This window comes from Stegastes partitus, unplaced genomic scaffold (genome assembly GCF_000690725.1).
Source record: "Stegastes partitus isolate 25-593 unplaced genomic scaffold, Stegastes_partitus-1.0.2 Scaffold673, whole genome shotgun sequence".
Classification (NCBI taxonomy): Eukaryota; Metazoa; Chordata; class Actinopteri; family Pomacentridae; genus Stegastes; species Stegastes partitus.
Genome location: NW_007578404.1, coordinates 165,001 through 186,501, shown reverse-complemented (window position 1 = coordinate 186,501; position 21,501 = coordinate 165,001). Strand labels below are relative to the sequence as shown.

The 21,501-nt window shown below is 43.4% G+C and overlaps 1 protein-coding gene across 1 annotated transcript in view; it reads left to right on the top strand.

The window, feature by feature from the left end:
• The window catches only part of chst15 (carbohydrate sulfotransferase 15), a 38,393-nt gene extending 30,344 nt beyond the window's left edge, over nt 1–8,049 (top strand). Inside the window, exons 5-8 of the mRNA XM_008290441.1 lie at nt 3,413–3,569; nt 4,691–4,847; nt 6,243–6,390; nt 7,421–8,049. Coding sequence (XP_008288663.1) covers nt 3,413–3,569; nt 4,691–4,847; nt 6,243–6,390; nt 7,421–7,620 — 662 coding nt within the window. The 3' untranslated portion in view covers nt 7,621–8,049. The remainder of the gene's footprint in view (nt 1–3,412; nt 3,570–4,690; nt 4,848–6,242; nt 6,391–7,420) is intronic.
• The last annotated feature ends 13,452 nt before the right edge of the window (nt 8,050–21,501 follow it).

The following is a 21,501-nucleotide window of genomic DNA, read 5'->3' as shown; positions in this document are numbered from 1 at the left end:
CCTGGAGTAGACCCAGAGCTGACTGGAGGGATTATATATCTCATCTGGCTTGGGAACACCTTGGGATCCACCAGAAGGAACTGGAAAAATGTTGCTAGGGAGAGGGACTTATGGAATGTATTGTCAGCCTGCTGCCACCACAGTCTGACCCCGGATGAGTCAACAGGGATGGATGGATGGATGGATGGATGGATGGATGGATGGATGGATGGATGGATGGATTGATGGATTGATGGATGGATGGATGGATGGATGGATGGATGGATGGATGGATGGATGGATGGATGGATGGATGTTTTACAAACTCACCAATACAAAAATGGATCCAGTTAATGCATTAATGGCAGCCTACGCATGTATATTATGGCATGATAGTGCCATAATGGTAAATGGACTGCACTTATATATTGCTTTTCTATCTTAACGGCATTCAGAGCGCTTTACAATGTTTTCTCATTCACCCATTCACACACATATTCACACTCCAATGGTGACAATGGTGCTGCCTGCCATTGGGAGCAACTTCAGGTTCAGTGTCTTGCCCAAGGACACTTCGACTGTGGAGGGGGCGGGGATCAAACTGCCAACCTTACGATCAGAGGACAACCGCTCTACCACCTGAGCCACAGCCACCCCAATAATAATAATAATGACAATGGAAGTGTCATGTGGGGGCTACAAAAACTCTGACCGGTCAGTTTTAGCTGCTTATGTTCCTCCCTCTCACCTACCTTTCTAATGCAAACAGAGACCTCTAGGAAACAAACTGAAAAAAGGCTCAATATTCCAATTTCAAGGTGTTTCATGTAGTACTGGGGCAGTATAATTATAGTAGAATTAAAGCATAAGGTAATCTGATTGCAGATATCCATCTAATGCTGCACTGGTGATGTGAGAAGTTAAATTGGAACGATAACAAACCCATGCTTTATGTATGACCGTACTGCTGAACCTTTATTCAACCCTTGTCCTAACCTGAAGCCCCTTCATAATCCAAAAGCAACCCAACCACACTTTGTATCTAATATCAGCTGCAGGCACAAGATTAACTGTAACCCAGGCCCTGAATATCATATTCTGATTTTGCGCTGTGCAAGCAAAGTAGAGCATAATTTCAAACTCAGCAAACCCGATAGTGTGGCACTTTATGACAAGAAGCTGCTTATCAGCATTTGTCTATTCCAATAAAGTGCAACCAATCTATTACGGAGTGATTATCTAAAGAATTAGACGTCGGGGAAGCTAAGAGAAGCAGATACAAATGATAGTGAGTAAACCACTGGGTGACATCATTGCTAATCAGATCTCTAGGCAGTCTTCGTTGCACCAACATTTCCTGTTCAGTCTAATCTTTGCCTTCCTGTTTTGTCAGAACCCCACATCATGTCAGAGAGCAGCTCCCCGCCCCGCTGCTGAATCATATTAGTTACTCAGGTCATGTATCAGGGCTGTGATCTGTGCGAGGAACACGGCCCGACAGTATTCTGCGCCCTCGTCAGGCTGCAGCCAATAGCGTTTGGCTTGGGGTGACCTGACACTTGCCTGGAACTTCACTTGTAATCTTGTCTCCAATATTACACGGCTACTATTAAAGCAGCAGGTAGCGAGGCTGGAGCACAGGGCCGCTCTGTAGCAGCCACTTTCACTTCGGCGAGGGAAGGTAATTTTTAAGAGCGCTGGTGACTCAGCCCTAAAGAGAGGCTCTAACAGCTTAATAATACTGGACTTCCTTCTGCCTCACTTAGCCACTTCACTGAAGTGCTGTATAAAGGAATCATTGTTTTTTTGTGTCAGGACAGCAATAATATCCGCAGCGGGGTGGAGAAGTCTTACAAACCTCCTTCCTCTATCTGCATATCCTGTATCCAGCCCCCTCTGCTCGATCTGTCTTTTCATGTCGTCTAAACACTATGTCAGAAAAGAGAAAGAAAACAAAAACTGCTCAGCTGCAAAGAAAAAGTGATTTAAGATTTCAACAATGGCCTTTTCACACTGGACTGAGTTGGTGCATTGAGCGCAGCTTAGCATGCTGCCTGTTTTGTTTCCCTCTTTAAATAAATAATCCTTGTAAGGGGGGAGTGTGCCAAAGCCCCTCTCAGTATTCACACCATGCCCTGGGACAGCCCAGCAAGGTGCAGGCTTATGGCCAGGATCTTGGGCTTCTGAGTCTCTTCAAGCGACAGCCAAGACCAGGCCACTGTGCAACACCAAAGGCACGCCGGTCTGGCTCCTCCATTTGTTTGCTCTATTACAGCCTCTCCCCACGGAGCAAAATAAGCCCTTTTAATGGACACGCAGGGCTTTAAATAGACTTGATCACAGTGTGTATCATTTTTAGGCATAACAGCATTAGCAGCGATCCTGTTTCGCTCTCACCGTTGTCATCAGAGAAAATAGGTCCTGGCTATCATCCCTTTCTCCGAGGAAGCGAGGCAGATAAGGCTTGTGTGTGTTGTGTTCCCGCCGAATACATCACGACTTCACTTCACAGATAAGAGGATAATGAAGGCACAGACAGCCTAATGAATCCTGGATATCATTTCTCAGCGTAGCCTGATAAAGTTTCTGGCCTCAAATTGTTTGAGAAACGACGTCCTCTGACTCGTTATGAGCACCGGTGGCGTCTCTGTGTGAGCTGCAGTTATTCTGCAGTTTTTCTCACAGCCAGAGATGTAATTGCTCTCGCCGTTTGTTTGCGCACCTGCTTTGGAGCCTCGCGTTTTATTGACCTGTTGCTTGTGTGTCGGGGAGCGCGGCGTGTCTGTCAGTTCCAGCCTCGATTCAGAGGAAATTATGTGAAGAAGTCGGTAAATTTAGCCGGCGTTCTTGTTTTGTAAAGAGAACACGAGGGATTTATCTGTTTATATTGATTATATTTGAAAGAAACGAGCTGAGAATTAGACAAAACAATAACAAACTATAAATAAGACAAACCCGAATGCTAAATTATATCTTAAAATTACACTTACTTAGAGTTCTGTTGCTCACTTGGAGGATAATTAGCCATTTTAAACATTTGTACCGTCAATGTCACGCGCCTCTCCTTGAGGCAGGAGGCCTTGGTTTAAACTACAAATGATCATAATCAAAACCATTTCTTTCATTATTTTCTTGATTGATGTGTTCGTTATTTTAATTATAGGGAAATTCCTACAAAAAAATGTATGTCACAAAAATGCCAGACACGTTTTCAGATGCTTGTTTAGTCCGACCTTCATTCCAATCCCCAATTTACGAGGACATAAAACATAGATAGCTGCTTATCAAAATACTGATTGACTAGACGGCCGTGCACATGTTCAGCAGCACTGGAATGCCGTATGGTAGGAAAAACTGAACATGTGTCTGTACATGCGTGTTTTGCTTCGTCTCTGTGGGATTTTATGTTTTCGCTGTGGTTGTATTTTTGCAGGAGAAGCCAGCGCATCCACCATGTGGGACAACAACGCCTGGGTGTATTTCTATGACAACACCACAGAGGGAGAGCCTCCCTTCCTCATCCAGGACTTCATCCACGCCCTGCAGCCTGACGCCCGCTTCATTGTCATGCTCAGGGACCCGGTGGAAAGGTGGGAGAAGCGTCTGTTTGGCTGTCACCGGCTGCGTATCGGCAATGAAACGGCAGTAATTATACAGACAGCTCTGACACGCACGTCTAACGCGTCCCTATCATAACTGCTTACCCCGCTGACACAGACGGATACCTTCTATAGGAAACAAAAGACCTGTTGTCGCAAAAGACGTGCCAGCTTTTAGTCAGACTGGCTGTCACATAAGTTTCATTATGATGCCTTATCGTACAGGTGCTGCTGAATGCCCGTGAGGTATTCTGTTCAAACTGGGATTTATCTGCGCCGTTAACGTTGAATTTTTTATTTTTTTACTTCTGAAAATGTCTGAACATGCTCCCTGTAATTGCCTTTGTCTGTCAAATCAGAGCCTATGCAACCTTTCCCCAAAAACAATTCTGGGGGAAATGAATTGCATGCTCAATTAGATTAACCGCGCCATTTTTATTACGTGAGACTTGTTTACAACCGAGACATTTTCCTCGGTACAGACACTGTCTCACATCTCAAACTAAATTGCAGTGGAGCGTTTATATGGCTCTGTGTCTTCTGCATCGCTTTTTTTTTTTCTCTCTCTCTCCGTACAGGCTGACATGACATGAGGCACCACACACACACACACACACACAGACACACACACACACACACACACACTCTCACACACACACACACACACACACACACACACACAGTTTTTTTTCCATCATCAGAGCTGAGATTAGTAATCAGCCGAATAAAATGTGTCTAAAATCTGAGTTGAGTTTACTGTCAATGCAAGGCTCATTATTCTTGTTGGAATCAGGATAAAAATATCAATGCCATATCTCTCTCTCTTTTTTTTTTTTAAAACCACACTGCATAATCAGCCGCCTTTTGCTGCTTCACTTTGTACTACAGGAAGTGTTCTCTGCTGTCACCGCTGCAGTCACACTTTGTTTACCATAAACTACTGAGATCTGTCCCTGTGCTGCTGCAGGATGCACTGCATGTAGACACAAACATGGGTTAAAGAAGCTTTAAACCTATCTGCTATATTTAAAAAAACAAAAAACTGGAAATAATGAGTTGTACGCTTCTGTTTTGCTCATATTTGTTTACGGAGCATCTCTGTTGTCTTGCAGGCTCTACTCCGACTACCTTTACTTTGGCATTGCCAATAAGTCTGCGGAGGATTTCCACGAGAAGGTGTCAGAGTCGCTGCAGCTATTCGAGGGGTGCCTTACGGAGTACACAATGCGCTCCTGTGTGTACAACACTACTGTCAACAATGCCATGCCAGTGAGTGTTCCCTCCCTCCCGCTTTTGTCTCGCAGCTCTGCTGAAAACCGGCATTTAGCGCCCTGGTTTATTAGCTGGTGGGAAGGAAGAAATAGAAAAGGAGCGAAAAAGACAGATGGAGTGAAATCCACGCTTCATTAGCACATGCTAAAGCTTGCAGGACAGACTTTATGAAAGGGATTGGCAACGCTGCTGAGCCGCTGAGCAGTTCAGCGCCTCGAGCCTCTCTGTGCAGCACAAAACCTAGTTCACCAGCGCTGTGAACTTTCTTCTCACTCCCAGACCAAGTCTTAGTGTCAGCCAGTGCAGGGCCCCGGTGTTAGGCCCCTGGCCAGCCTTTCCCCACAGAGCCCCGAGGCGGGCTGGGTGAGAGCGAAGGAGGAGGAGGAGGAGGAGGAGGAGGCTGGTCTGTCCTTATTTTCTGGCTCCCCCCCAGGCTGCCTTGTATTCAGAGGTCCTCCTCTCCAACTGCCACTGACGAGCTTTACGGCCCTCCAGGAGCATGCTCGCTCTCTGCCGCTGGCCTAATTGTCCATTCACTAATATCTTCTCAGAGTTATAAGCCCATGTGAGAACTGTTACAGCTGTCCATACAGAAGGCTTTCATGCCTGCGGTTCTTTGATAAAAGTTTTAAAGCTCAGATTAGAGTCCAGAGAGGAAAACAAACAAACGGCAGCAAGAGAACAGGGTTGGCCTGAACTGTTGTACCAAATTAATTTAACAAAGGAAGTTCTGCTGGCCTGGCTTGTAATCATTTATTCTGAAAGGCTTTTTTTGTTGTTGTTGTTGTTGTTTTGCCAGAAAGGCAAAAAGACATGACGTATTTTTGTGGACGCTTACTGTCACAAAACATCCATTTCATCAACCAGTAGGTTTCCTGCAAATGCCCTGCAGAAATCTATAATATGGATCCATCTTTGTCTTGAACCAAAAGGCAAAAAAAAGATGAATGCTTGAGTTTTGTCTGGCCAACAGTCCAAAAGCCAAAGACATTTCAATTTACGGTCACATACAGGAGAGAAAAACCAACCCTCATCACATCTGACGAACTGGATCGATGTAGAAAAATGATAGCTGATGGATCAATACCTGGCGTGATGTTATTTGGTTTCACCTCATTGTGGAGTGAAATCAGATATCATCACGTAGGGCCGTAAAGTGTTTCATCATCTTTCTCATACCGCTCCACGTAATTAGCACCACATAATACCAGCACATGTTCACATGCCCACATAGTGTCCAGCATCACCCAACTGGATTCAAGATGAAAGCTGTTGAAACTGCCTCCTTCCCTCTGTTCATCTCATTAAAAAAAGTCTTTGCATGTCCCCCCCAGGTTTCTTGGATAGAGTTTTCCCCCCCTCACATCAATTCTCTTGTCTTCCTGTCCTCAGGTCAGATTGCAAGTCGGCCTCTACATCGTGTACTTAACGGACTGGCTGACCGTCTTCAGCAGGGAGCAGATTCTGGTCCTGAGGTTGGAGGACCATGCCTCCAACAGGAAATACACGATGCACAAAGTCTTTGATTTCCTCAGCCTGGGTGAGTGAGCGGCGCATCCCCATAATGTGACCTCTGTGTAATCACTCCCTCTGGAGACTCTGATCAGGATAATACAAATCAGCTCGCTAAATACGAGCGGGGATATGCCACGTTGCAAAGGCTGTGATTATTAGCAGCGGGGATCTGAAACCGGCGCTGATTTAACAAATTTGTATCAGCCAGCCAGTGTCATTTAAAATTTGCACGGCAACAATATGATTAGAGTTTTGCACGAGTCTGTACGAAAATCTCCAAACAGTTTCACACAGGTGTCGGATATTGAACAAGTGATGCTGTAAAGTCTCCTTGGGTGTTTTGAAAGGCGCCTACAAATAAAATTTTATATTATTGTTATTAAAGTCTGACAGCAAGTGGTTTTGGCCGGGAGGGGGAAAAAAAAAAAAAAGACACTTGTGCACAGCTCTGCTTTGCAAAGGTCATTCGCTCCACTGGCAAAGTGGAAAACACAAACTGTGTCTTGAATACTTGCACTTACTGTGGATTTAAGCCACAAATGCCTGCATTAGGAGACAAAACAAATGAAGGGAGGAATTTCTTCTCCTATGTAAATGAGCGCAGTGCGTGTATTTCATTTACGATGTTGATTTCGAAGCGCTTAAGTCGCTGCAGCCCACGAGCTTAGAAAAGACAATGAAATTTCCACCAGCTACGATTAGGAGCTTCCGTACACCTTTCATACTTTCAGTATCAAAGATTCCAACCTTTCCTTGGGGTGTACATGCAGCAGACTACAGTTTATGACAGTCAAAAAACAGTTCTGCCCCGTGGTACACAAGCCCCCCTTGCTTCTTTTCTCACTGGTGTATTCCACAGTGTAATTGCCCCAAAGCTCCGACTTTGCTCTTCAAAGAGCTGCCAACCGCCATCCAAGGTGCGATTACCTCCCGGAGAATCTTCCGCTTCGGAGTCCCTTTGCGCTGTTTTGTTCCATTTGTTTGGTGCTAGTGGGAAGAATCTGACGTCAGCCAGAAAAAAAGATGTGAAAGTAGGCGTTTGTGTGTCTCAACAGGGCCGCTGACGAAAGAGATCGAGTCAGAAATCACGAGGAGTCCGGCGTCCAACACCAGGAGGCCAGCCGACAAAAACCTGGGACCCATGCTGCCCATCACTAAAGAGATCCTGCGGGACTTCTACACGCCGTTCAACGAGAAATTGGCAAAAGTGCTGCGGAATGACTCCTTCCTCTGGGAGAATAACTCGAAACTCTAAAACAGCCCACCTCCTGTTCCTTCAGTTAAAAACCACTGATGCGTCAGCCAGCCCCGTTGTTTGGGTTCCATCTCTCTCAAGTGCCCATAAAAAAAATCAATGTTTGGGTTTTTTTTTTTTTCCTCCTTTTTTTTTTTTTTTTTTTTAAATTTAAATTATTTTTTAAGTTATAAAAAAATAAAAATTTTAAAAAAAATCTGAGATGAATCAAAGATAGAAAAATAGCACAAAAGCAAGTGTGGTGGTTTAGTGTGTGTGTGTGTGTGTGTGTGTGTGTGTGTGTGTGTGTGTGTGTGTGGTTTAGTGTGTGTGTGTGTGTGTGTGTGTGTGTGTGTGTGTGTGTGTGTGTGTGTAAGAGATGCTGGCAGGTTCTTGATTGTTGTTTTCTCGTGACCAGATGTACAAAATTAAATAGTGAATTCAAAGATATGAACGTGTTCTGGTGTCTTTTTAACACCGGTTGGATTCATTTGAAAGATCGTCACAGAACTGAGAAGATGAGCTTCTTTTTTTTTGTCCTTTTCATCCAACACAGCTGGAATACATTCAAACAGATCGCAGATTGACTCTTTGAAATGGTAGTGAATCAAGCGTCTGTGATCGACGGACCGGTGAAACAACACCGCCCTCTACTGTCAAACACACGTAGCTACAGTCTTCCAACACCACTGCTCCTAAAAAACTACAAAATAAAATACAACAAATTAAACTTCATACAACAATTTGCTTTATTCGGATGTTACGAGCGTTTAAAGTCAATTAAAAGCAATCAGAAGGGCCAGTTGCTTTTCCTGACTGAAGTTGAGAGAGTCCGTTTTCTGAAAGGCAGCTATTTTAATTAGTCTGATCGAGCCTTCGTTGTCATTTTCTTCCCCCTCTGTTGAAATGTAGTCACAAACACTGAATAATTACCAACAAGCTCAATTAAAAATGCTTCGCTATTAAATCCAACAAATTAATTTAGCAATCGAAAAGGACTTTTGAGGGCTTTAGACAGAGACAGGTATGAGAGAGTGAAAGGGAATTAAAAAACACATCAATCAGCAGTGATTTCATGTCTCTAAAACACTGCTGAATGATTAAAATGAAGAACATGTCACATGTTGACGGTGTGCAGACGCTGGATGATATCAGTTTTCTACACCAGAGGGCAGACAACGCTTAACGATGCACAGCTGACTTCAGAAACTCAGTGTGTGAGGGCAGCAGTGAGAACAATCCTTTAGCATCAGCAATGTCCAGTCAAGAAAAGTTAATTTTAACAAAGCTGCAAAGATATATTAGCATCACGTGTGTTATATTATATGCTAGGTCTGTTTTTTCTTTTGGCAGCTCTTAAGCCTTCCTCATCAACCTTCACTTTAAACTTCAACACCACCATAAAACCTCTTTTCATGATTAACATTCAACCTTCAGTGTCACAGGTTTAATTAACATGAGATCCAGCTTTAATTTCATTGCCAACGCAGCTCCCCTCGCTGCACAATCTGATCGTGCCAGCAGCTCTGACTGCTTCTTCCTCGCTGAAATCAAGACAATCCGACTGGGGAGGAGAAAAGAAAAGAAAAAAAAATAAAAAGAAGTGACTGCAAATTATTTGCATATTTTGTTTAGAGTTGGACGGTTCATCTGGCCGACTGAAGAGGTTCCGCTTCAGCGAAAGCCTCCAACCCACTTCAATTTCCTCGGAATTCACAAATATTATCAAAGCTCCTTTCATCTTGGTCTGTGCTGTATCAGAATACAGTGACTGACAGGAAACGGGACAACTATTGCCCCTGAGAAAACTCCAGAGACTTTTTTTTTTTTTATTGCAACACACATTTAGTCTCTCTACTTCAACTTTTCTTTGCGTCGACTTTGTGCAGAATTTTTTTGGCAGCTCCGTGCACAAAGAACACGACTTGTCATCATGGGAAATTAGCGTTTTAAATAATGGTAATGCAGTTGGCATTTAGACTTTGACTTCAACACTTCCCACAAGGATACACTAAACTCAGCACAGCAGAGAGTAGAGAGGGAAGATAATAAACTTCAGCCCAGGGGAACTTAAAAGTTAGCCTACAGATGGATGCTGGGGTGTAGGTGGAGCTTATGAAATGCTGCAGCATTAGCAGCCAGTGTGTGCGGCGTACACAGCAGAAGAGTCGGGCAGCATAGTAGTGCAAAGGGCACCTCAGACTGTATAAGGAACACATACTGGTGTGCAGACCAGGCACCTGCCTCAGTGCTGCTGTCAGACATCTGCAGCAGATACGACTTATGAACAGCAGATGAGCATCACTATGGAAATGAGGTTGAGAATGAATGCAACTCAAAGCAGCAGAGCAGCTCAGCAAAGTGTAATTCTGACAATGAACAGTAAAGCACAACTAAATCCTCTGTTTTGAGCTGAATTATGTCTCGACGTGAAGTGTGTGTAGAAGCAGTGAATGTGACACCCGACATGTGACTGAGGCCTCGGAAGCCAATAAAATATAAAAATAATTATAGAAAATGGGCCGTGAGCAAGACAGCAGTTATATTTTCATCCATCAAATAAATAGCTATGCAATATTTATCCAGGGAATATGCAAATCAGCACAACAACAAACAAATATATTACCAATGAAAGTGTACGACATCAGTGCAGCAGCAACATAAAAGCGAGAATTAGACGACAGCAGGCAACCAGATGCAAGCAACACAGCAGCAGGAACGGAGCCGAGGGGTGGCCAAAGGGTGCCCACGGTCACCTCAGACCAAAGCAACAGCAGCACATTGAAGGGTTGAGCACTTCCTCACAGAGCTGGAGTTGTTTCATAACCATGATGTCATATAAATGATAATATCAGCAATCAAGAAAGCATAAGCTGGAACAACAGCTGACTTTTTCCCCCCAAATCAAGTCATAAAGAAGCAAATTTCTATCAAGGAAAAACAGAGAGTGAAGGCCTCAAAATGAACCAACACGAGCTGATTTCCAAAAACCAATCCACAATCAGGATAGGACAAAAGCGCAGTGAGCAGGCAGGAGTACATCAAAAATACAGAACATAGCAAAAGCATGAAGTATATGAACATTAAAGAAACACAGAAGACTTACGTACGAGGTGCACAGGTAACACGGGGAAGATCACGCAGAGCGAATTGGTCGGGACGCTGGGAAGACGGCACAACTCCAAACTGGAAGGAATGGTGAGTATACATCCGCACAATCACATACAGGAGGAGCACATGAATTCATGGCAGGTGGTCACACAGGTGGGAAAGCAGACAAAGACCAGGAAGTGACGGGAATCACATGACAGGAAGTGTCAAAACAAAACAGGAAGCTGGTCATGATAATGAATCTTAACAGTGCACTTCTTCATCACAGTCGTGCCTCCATAAGCAAATGGTAAAACTAACTGAAGTTTACTATTTGGCCTGATAGAAATTTTTTAAAAAGTTTCTGTGCCACCCCAGTGTGAGTGTGTGTCCATCACTGCACAACAAGCAACAGGCAACAGCTACTGAGCAGAGCATTCAACACATTCCTAACATCCAGTATTCACATGAGCTTAAGCAGCAGAAACCTACTTTCCTGCAAAGAAGAAGAAGAAGTGAATCCCCACATTTCTGCAACAATAAATCCTTTGGGAACAGTATTGTCATGGTGACAAAGGAGAAAGAAAAACAGGTTATGGTAGCGTTTGGGAAAAGAATTACCCGATGACACAGATGGGAGCGTATTTTATTCTCCAGACTGTTGTGAAGCAACATATTTGGACCGATAGCAGGCTAGCTTTCTTATGTTAACCTTTTATTTATAAAAGGTGGGATGCTGCCCTGTGCAGGTAGGTTGGATGAAGCAACAACGTCTGCCTCAATAATCCATTTCTTTGACCGATACCACAAGTCAAACATGTTTTAAGATCAGTGTACAATGTATAGTGTCTTTAAAACATCATTTGTATGTAAACTGAGCGTTAGTGAGAGAACAATGTGATATCGGCAGTTTTTAAAATCCTTTTTTTCTCCTGTTTTTCAGGGTTATTTTGGTCACTGATTGTTTATTTAGAGATATTATCATCCAGTCACCTCACTAGCAAGAGGAACAATGCTGATTTCTCGCTATTTTCCTTATTATTATTCTTGCACTTCTGGACTAAATAACTAATGTTTGAAGAGTTCATTTGCAAAAACAGATAACTCCATTTTTGTAGATTTTCAGAAAACTTATTTTTTGTTGTTTGCTTGAGATAATAGCAATCAAACTGAAGCAGAGTGGATCTGACTCAGTAGAAATGACAAAAATAGAGATAACTGAAGTTTGATTGATATTGTTTCAGGTAGACGATGGAGAAGTGGGTTTTTTGAAGGTTTGTGAGGATGGAGTTATCTGTTTTTGCAAACAAATTCTGCATTTGTTTAAAATAAAATGGACCTGAACCTACCAAGAATTGCCTGTATGGTTATTGCTTGATATGGTTGATTCCTTTGTGCAAGCAAAGTGCTCACTCGTGGAAAGTTTTTTTAAAGGATGGTGAGTATTTTTCTAATTGTCAGCCAATACCTGAAGAGACCAAAACTAATCCTACCGACATAAACATCTAACTTGTTTCTGTCAGACCTCCACTGTTGTACGAAGCCCATTTTAAATGTGAATGTTTTTCTGAGTCACTTCTTTGTCTTAGAAGTGTTTTAAATAAGCAGCAGCTTTGAGACATTTAGCTCATGTCCTCATTGGGAACTAATGCGCCGGTGTGTGAGCACCAAGGCCGGCTGCTGGGTTGGAAAGTATTGAATGGCTACAGCGTTGATGGTTTTGACCTTTTTAAAGTAGATTTGTGGACACAGATGGACGTATGATAAGGGGAGCCTCGTCCTTTAGGAGATATTGACTCCTGTATGGATCCACCTTGCTTCTCATCAGCATGAAGACGGAGTCCTTGACCCTGTAGCATGTTTGTAGGACATTTCGGATTGTATGCATGGTGTCCACAACTGGATGTTGAATGTGGTCAGGAGGAACTGTCTCCTCAGGTCTATTTCTCATTTGTGAGTTTGGATGAGGGCTGCAAGGTCGCTGGTTCGCGTTCCAGTGGGGGCACCCGGGATCTTTCTGCGAGGACTTTGCATGTTCTCCCCGTGCAGCGTGGGTTCTCTCCGGGTTCTCCGGCTTCCTCCCACAGTCCAGAAACATGCTGAGGTTAATTGGTGATTGTAAATTGTCCGTAGGTGTGAATGTGAGTGTGCTTGGTTGTCTGTCTCTAAGTGTAGCCCTGTGATAGACTGGTATAGACTCTCGTGAGGATTAAGCGGTGTACAGATGATAGATAGATGGAGTTTGGATGAGCTTGGAAGCAGGAGTCTTTCTCACCGCTCTTCTTGTCCTTCCTCATTAAGTGTCTCTGCTCTTCTTCTCTCTTCCTTCTCATCACCAAGGGATTTCTGTTTTAGGTCTCTGAAATTGAGACATTTAACAGTCAGCATTTTGTCAAAACCACCAACAAACTGAAACTCACCGCCGCCTCTCCTGCTCGTGACGATCCCACGATCCTCACAAAGCCGCCGAGTCAGAATGAGAAGTCCTCTTCTGAATCGTCCCCCCCGTGTCTCACTGCTGTCAATGATTAATGGAGAGTTTCTCTAGATAGCAAGAAAGGAAAATCTGGGTAAACAAGTTTATGCAACTAACATTTGCAATCTATCATGCTGATTGAGTGTTCTGATAGCGTGCCAGTTGCATCTGAGGAGGCTGTGTGAGGCCCGGTCATGCCCACTGATGATGGAGCGAGTGAGGAAAACAGGAAGAAAAAAAACATCTTTATAATTACTGTTGTCTCAACTGGTGGAGATTTATTAGAGAAATTAGCAATATAGCAATGTTTCTCTTTTATATTATGCACAGTAATCCAAAAAATAAAAACTAAGATGTCATAAAGAAGAGTCCTGCTCGGTTCTCCTTCCTAACGTTTGCTGGACGAGCTCAGCTGAACACATCTGTTTGTGATATACAGCGCTATGCAGTTTTTTATCTGTTTTGGACACATATTGCAGAAGTAGAAATGGTCGCTGGCAAAGCTTGTGATTACTGATTGCCCTGCTTACTGCTAAGCTAAGCTACGACGCTATTGTGGTGTTTTGACGGAGTGAGAATTTTTCCATGCTCTCGTAAATATTAACACCCCGGCTCTTGTTGTTGTTTTGTTTTTTTTCTAACCCAAAAGTTATGTCTTTAGAAACGTCTTTAACCACAAGAACATGTTCTCCTGCGTGTTTGCATTATAATTATCTGTCCTGATGGCTCAGTTTAAGGTTGGCAAGTCTCCATATGGCTGAATTCATCGATTCAGCTATTTTTATCAGCCTAAATTCTTAACAGAGGAGGATGTGCTGCACCAGATGTTTCTTCTTCGTCTTTTTTTTTTTTTTCATTGTGCTGTCCTCTCAGGCCTCTTGTGCCCTTGCAGTTGTGTCAGTGTTCAATAAGGTTCAATGCATCCAGGGTCATTGCTCTGCATTAGCTCCCACCTCAGACTCCAGCCAAGCATTTCAAAACAGGGACAGTAACAGAATTCTAATGCGGTTACATCTGTGCCGGGGCGGATCTTCTCCTCAAAGCAGTGGCGCCGACAGATGTCCTTCACATTGTAGGACACAAGACCACCGCTTTACAGACGGCTACCTGAATGCGGCCGTGTTATAAAATCCTTGATGATGAAGCATTTACAGCCTGATAACCTTTATATGTTGTCATTAGAGTGTCCTACTTATACTCATTTGTACTTCCCCGACACACCACAACACTTGTAAATGTTTTTGCAGCAAACAAACAGCTTGTCGGTGCACAACGCGTTGCATAAACTTTTATTACAACTGATTGTGCTCATATTCATCCTTCCATCAGGATTCTCTTGACGCTCAAATTAGCCGTTATTAGATGCGAACATCTGGCCTGTTTCGGTCACATCCAGCTGGAACGTGTCCCAGACGCACAAAGAATTAGAAACGCAGGTGTTCAGGAAGAGAGCGTTTTTCGGGGGAGGAAGCCGAGGGTGGCTGTGGACTGAAACGCTTCGGGATCCGGGCCGCCGTGTCGTAAAACTGACACTGTTTTGGAGCAGCTCGGCGTCGACGTGTGTGATAAATAGATAAAGATGTCTTTTCATCACCAGAGATCTCCAGTGTTGTGACGTTCCGAGCAAACAAACCGCAAACAATAGTAAATTGTCGGGTAATTCCAGAAATAACACAAATGTGATCGATTCTGCAGGGAGCGTAGAAAACGGTTGTAACTGCGCAGAGATGACGGGGAAAGTAGAAAACCATCACAGTAGGTTGTAGCCGGCGTAAAAGACAGATGTCTGAAGAACATTTCTCTCTCAGGTGGCCTGAATAAACAGCTGACTGTGGACATTGACAAGATTCTTTCACCAAAGCAGTGAAAGTTTTAGCTTTACAAATGTCATTTTTATAAATTTTGTATTTAAGGTCAGTCAACTTTAACCTTAAAAATCTTGTTGGTCATTAGGGGACGGTGGAAACGAGCTTTAAACACAATGAAAATGACACACTGCGTTATCCTCCTGTTAAACTGTAGCAGTGGTGGAGGAAGTATTCAGATCCTTTACTTCAGTTAAAGTACTAATACTGCTCTGTAGAAGTATTCAGCTTCAAGTGAAGGTCCTGCACTCACAATACTTCAGTAAAAGTATGTGTTATCATGCAAAATGGTCCTTAAAGATGCAAAAAAATAGTCCTCTGTGACTTAGTTTGCCTTTAAAAAAAGAAAATCCATCCATCCATCATCTCTACACCTGAATCCTCACTAGGGGGGCTGGAGTCTATCCCAGCTGACTCAGGGTGAAGGCAGGTTCACCTGGACAGGTAACCAGTCTATCACAGGGCTACACTTAGAGACAGACAACCAAGCACACTCACATTCACACCTACGGACAATTTACAATCACCAATTAACCTCAGCGTGTTTCTGGACTGTGGGAGGAAGCCGGAGAACCCGGAGAGAACCCACGCTGCACGGGGAGAACATGGAGACTCCACGCAAAAAGATCCCGGGTGTCCTCACCGGGACGCCAACCGGTGACCTTCTAGCTGCGAGGCGAGGATGCTAACCACCAAGACAACTAGCAGCCCCTTAAATAATACATCATTAGATTATTATTCATCATCCATTTATGTAAAAGGTGGATTTAATTTTAAAGTTTTGTATTCAACTCCACCTAATGATTATTTTCTTTATATATTAATATACTAATTAAGCGATTATCCAAATACTTGCCAATTTTCTGTCAATTCAATTCTGAATAATTGACTCATCATTTAAGCTGTACTTGTATGAACTATAGGGTTTATTTTTTATAATAATATGAGACATTTTATAAGTTTATCGTGTGTTTTGTTTGCAAAAATCTAAGCAGTGCTCTTACATAAATGTAATAGAAAAAAAAGTGGAATGTTTTGCTCTGAGAGATGCAGCAGAAACAGAAAAAATGTGAAAAAGGACCTCAAATTCGTACTTAATTGCATTCCACCGCTGAACTGCAGCGTGTTTATGCATCCAGCAGATACGTAGCCATCGTCCAGTATTTACTCTCTGAGGTCAATCATCAAAATGTTCCACTATGTTTACCAGCTAGTCGCTAACTTTGTCCGTTGTTTGGTTCTGGGTAAATGGCACCGAGTGTTTCATTTTCACTGGAAACAGATGCCTGCAGCTTCTGGAAATGATGCTGAAGGGAGCGGTGAAAACACGAGTGACGTCGTGGAGCGTTTCGCCAAAACAGTGAGCTACAGGACACTGAAACGCTTTGTTGAGGAACTGCAGGATCGGCGGTCCGATTGGCCGCGATGGAGGTGACTGGCTTCCATTCTGATCCCTTCTTCAACAATTATGCATCGCCATCACCAGAAGAGTGTAAAATATCAATAAAAACAACAAGCAATGAAACCAAATGCTTCAAATCCAATAAAAGAGAAAGCTAGTGTTATTTGCAAAATACCTCAAATCCATTTGAGCGTCAGACAATAAAACGACACGCCGCCACCTCGTTTCAGTGTTGGCTCTGTTCACTGTAATCACACCAGTTAGAGAAAAGAGGCTTGTATTGTCTTGACTGGTTGGAAGTGCTGAGATCTGAAAAAGGGACACCATGAAAACATAAGCTGACACAGACCTCAAGTTTCAAAGCGTGCTGCTCTGCATGTGTGCCGGGTCGAGCAAATTGACCATCGCCACGTTTCACACGGTTTCCATGGACACAGGAGAAATATTGCTCAGATCCAACACCAGGCTGTTACCTTCTCCTCTAATCACACAGTCATCAGAAATGTTTACAGCTTATCTGAACCTTTCTTTTTTTTTTTTACAAGTTTGTGCATCCAGAGCTATGCAGAAATTATTTTTATTCTTTGATGGGTTTAAAAAGCGGCGCTACCAGTTCACTTTATGTAGCGTGTTGATTATAGTTATTGCTGTTTTTTTTGGTGGATTTTTAAAAATATAATGATTCCGATGTGCTTTTCAAGCCTCCAATTAATTTTAAGGAAAAGTGCACCATTAAACAGACGCACTGTCAGCACCGTTCTCATCCTTGTTTGAGGTGATTTAGATTTAGCTCGTAGATTTAGTTCTCGTGCTCGTCCGAGTGTCGGTAAAGCCGAGAGTTGAGAGTCGCCCTTAATGAAATGCTTTGATGTAGTAAAACCCCAAGGTTGTAATGCGCCACTGTTTGGATCCATAAATGTGTCACATTACATTTGGGTGTACACGTGAATAAATAAATAAGACAGGGAGGGTTTGTCCCTGTTTGTCCTCCGTGAACTCTTAACATCAGAATTCATGAGGAATGTCGGCCAAGTGCGACACGCTCAAGGTTGTGTTTGATTGATGATCACTAAATGTCTTTGCGCGCAGATATTTTTTAAAGACGGTGTAAGATTACACATTAATCCTCATGCAAAAAAAAAACAAAACAACAAAGTACTCCATGTTTTAAAGTCAGTCTGGGTTCATTAGCAACTTTAATTTATGTAACACGGCGTCTGGAGCAGAGTCGAGCCAGCGTCTGATCTTGAATTTGCTTTGCTGTCTCATTTTTTTGTTGTAATTATCGCTAGCTGCACGTTGTTTGTCGGGGGAAACTCGAGCAGTACGAAACCACTGCACTCTCCATCCTCAGCTTCTCTTCGCTTAAATCAGTCCCTCCTTTTCATCAATTACGAGGCGACGGAGCAGCGGCAGCAGCAGCGGGGAGGTATTTGCCATTAAACCTCTAACCTGTCACTCTGGGCCACTGACGTCCAATTAATGAGAATTCAGCCGGGGATTTTCTCACCATAAGAGATTATGGAGAGAGGCGGGAGCCATCAGTCTCCTACCTTAGGTGTTCTTCACTGAGAAAGACAGCCATTGTCACAACATCCCTGCCTCCAGCTGCTCTGCTTCACAGCCTGATAAGCAGCTGTTTGATCCTCCTTCCTCAGACTATAGCAGGTGTTTTAATGCGGACACTGCGGCTGTTTCAGGGGTTTAACAAATCATTTCATGCTTTAATAAATGTTGATCTTGTTGGACTAACCTCTAAGCTCCACTATATATGCCCATGCTTCTAGCTGCACAGGTTACCGATCACATAAGTGGGGTTCTGAGCTATCAGGAGGGTTTTGTCCTACAGAGAGTCAATGGTGTTAAGTTCTAAGCAGTTTGGAGGCCAAGACGCCACCATGAAGTCTTGGTCGTGCTCCTCAAACCATCCCTTAGGGCATTATCCTGTGTTAGGCGACCACTGCCATCAGGGAATACAAATACATGGTCTGCAGTAATGCATAGGTGCTGCATGCCAAAGTAACTTAGACTGACTTTATTACTCACCAGAGGAAAATTCAGGTGTTACAGCAGCATGAATGTTCAACAAAGGGGGTAAACACAGAATATTAGGAGAATAGAAAATATAATATGGAAACAAAATTTACAAGAGAGATCCAGAAATGTGCAAATGACATATGTAGGTGCAGATAAGTTTACAGACATAATGAATGGATGTAAAGTGTCTGGTGTGTACAGAGGTTTCATCAGAAGGTAAAGTGATAGAGCCCTTGTGTGATCTGCCTCTGAAAAGTCTTATTACTGTCAGGAGGAATGGCCTCCTGTAGAGTTCCTTGGAGCAACGGGGTTGTGTCAGTCTGTAGCTGCTCCTCAGATTGTCCAGTGTTTTATGGAGGGGGTGGGAGGTGCTGTCCACGATGTCCAGCAGACCAACGTCCACATGAATGCCAGAAGAATGCAAGGATTCCCAGCAGAACGCTGCCCTGTTCTGATGCACAGGTGCACATTGGCATTGGACAGGGTTCAGCGTGGCTAATCTAACTGGTCTGTAGCTGGATGGTTTCAGACGCAGCCAGCTGCAATGCAATGTCTATCTTAGAGGTCCTACATTGTTAAAACTAGTCTTTATTGTTCTCGTAGTTAGTTGACTAGTTGGGAGTTCCAGATGTTTACATCCTTAAGGAGCCCTAAGGAACCCTAATGAACCCCATGGTGTCAGGGGGAGCACTAACGACTCACATAATGAGGGGGGAGGAGCAACAAACCACCAGTTGAAACCGAAACTCAGGTGTTAATGGATCCTTAAGGATACCTGGAACTCCCAACTAGTCAGTCAGAGCTGATGAAGCCTCTTGGATGAGAGGTGGAACATCTTCAAGGAACTCAAGCAAGTCCAGTTGCTACCATTAAACTACGAGAATAACCACAACCTGGATGACTGAGGATCTTCACAGACCAGTTTTCATTGTGTTTTGTAATTGTCATACCCTTTGAGGTGCAAAACAAAAGCTGTCAGGGCATCAAGGTGTTTACTTCTGCTGTTCCTGAAGACTAATTGGCCTCCCAGCCTTACAAGCCAATAAGAATTTAACCAAGGTGCTGTGAACATCTAGCTAACTAATAGTCACCCAGCTAAAGCTACATGCAGAGAGTGTTTTCTTCCTGAAGGGGGCGACAACAGCAGCAGCTCATTGGTTTTCAGAGCAAAAGTCTAGACAGCTCAACAGTGAACCATCTTTAAAAGCTGAAAAACATACTGTGTGAAACTTTGATTAATTCCCCGACAATATGGCACAATACCAGACCTTTAAAGTTTTAGAGACGCACTAAAACAGTCTCTAGCCATCACGATTTGGCCTTTGTCAAAGTCTCTCAGATTCTTACATTCGCCCATTTTTCCCAATACGTCAACTCCAAGCGCCGGCTGCCTAATACATGTCACCCCTTGACAGGCTCCATTGTAATGAGATAATCACCAAACATTATCTGCTGCAGAACCTCTCTGGTTTTTAGGGGTCAGACGGATCATTTTGAAAGGGAGTGAAAAACAACCTATTTTGTCCTTTAAGTATACAAAGGAACCTGTCAGAACTGCCTGAATAGCCCTGCCCAAGGATATTAGAAACGTTTTAAAATGCACTGATAACCATTGAAAAGATGCTAAAATGGTTCTTTTTTCTTTTTTTTTTATTCGCAGCATTTTGCAAAGAAGGCAGGACACAAATGTTTGGCTGAGTAAACAGCATTGTCTCATTAGGGTTATTTACTGCTAGCGTGACTTTTGTTTTTTTGAGATTAGTAAAACCAGTAATAACTGCATTTCAGTTGGAGTTTTGTAAATTGGATGAAAACAAGTCGAGTAATTTAAGGATGGATGTTACGATCCAGTTGCAGCACAAAGCATTTAACCAAATCTGTCATATCAGCATCTTTGATTTGTGGTAAACAGACAGGAAGCTTTGTTTTAACCCTATAACATACTATAAAGTAAGGGCCCTGTAATGCACCTGTCTGCTGGAGGCAGTCGTGCACGTCAGAAACCTAACGCTGAGGTTGTTTTAAGGTGCGCTGTGTCTCGAAGCTTTTGCAGTCAGAATCTTACAGTCCTCTCATCCCTCCTCCTCCTGTTTCCTCCCTCTTTCTTCCTCCCAGACAGTTCAGGATGGGTGTAGTCTGGATGAGGAGTGGGCGAGCAGAGAATGGCTGCCTAGCTGGCGAAGGATCGTGCCAGCTGAACACACTGAGCGTTGCAGCTCCGAGCTGTCCACCCACTCCTGCTCCTGCTCTGCTGCGATTAGCCTGCAGCCTCGGCCCCCCTTTAGCCTCCGTTCAGACGCTCTCTCGGTCTCAGGTGCGAGTCTGACTTCCACGCAACCTTTGATAGACTTTTTCTGTATGCGATGTCCGTCTGCATCAGTTGTGTTTAATGAACCGGTGCATTTAAATTGGGCAGCATCCAGGCAGGCCACCAGGCTTGTTAAGGGATTATTATCCATGCCTCGGTTTGTCTTGCCTCAGGTTGATGAAATGTCAAAAGCTGTACTTATTAGTTGTGCTAGTACTCGGTGGAATCCCCACTCCTCATGACTAAATCTTTTAAGCCCGGGGCTAGACTTTTCTTTGCTTAGCAATAACTTCAAATTCTTCTTAAATACCAGAGATGACACGCTGGGAACCTTACGATTAAACTTTTGTCCTTTTTTTGTTGTTGTTTAATTTAACACGAAGAAACATCTCTTTTAGCTGACGAAAATATGGTTTTAATCAGGACTGTCGGTTTGACTCTGGCTTTAGGCTTTGTTATTGTATTCTCTTGAAAGTGAGGCTCCGTCAGCTGCCGTAGTCGAAACAGAGAGAGAAAGAAAGAAAAAAAAAAAGGGAAAAGCTTCACGAGGAACAGACAGTGCTGATGTGATGAGCAGTGACACACAGGGCAGCGTTTCATCCCTGTGTTGAAACATGCCTGGATGCTCCACAGAGAGTTTGTTTGGTTGAATTTCAGCTGCTTGTTAATGTGTAAATGACTGCAGAGTCCACACACGTCTTGGCTGGAACAAGTTCAGCCTCAG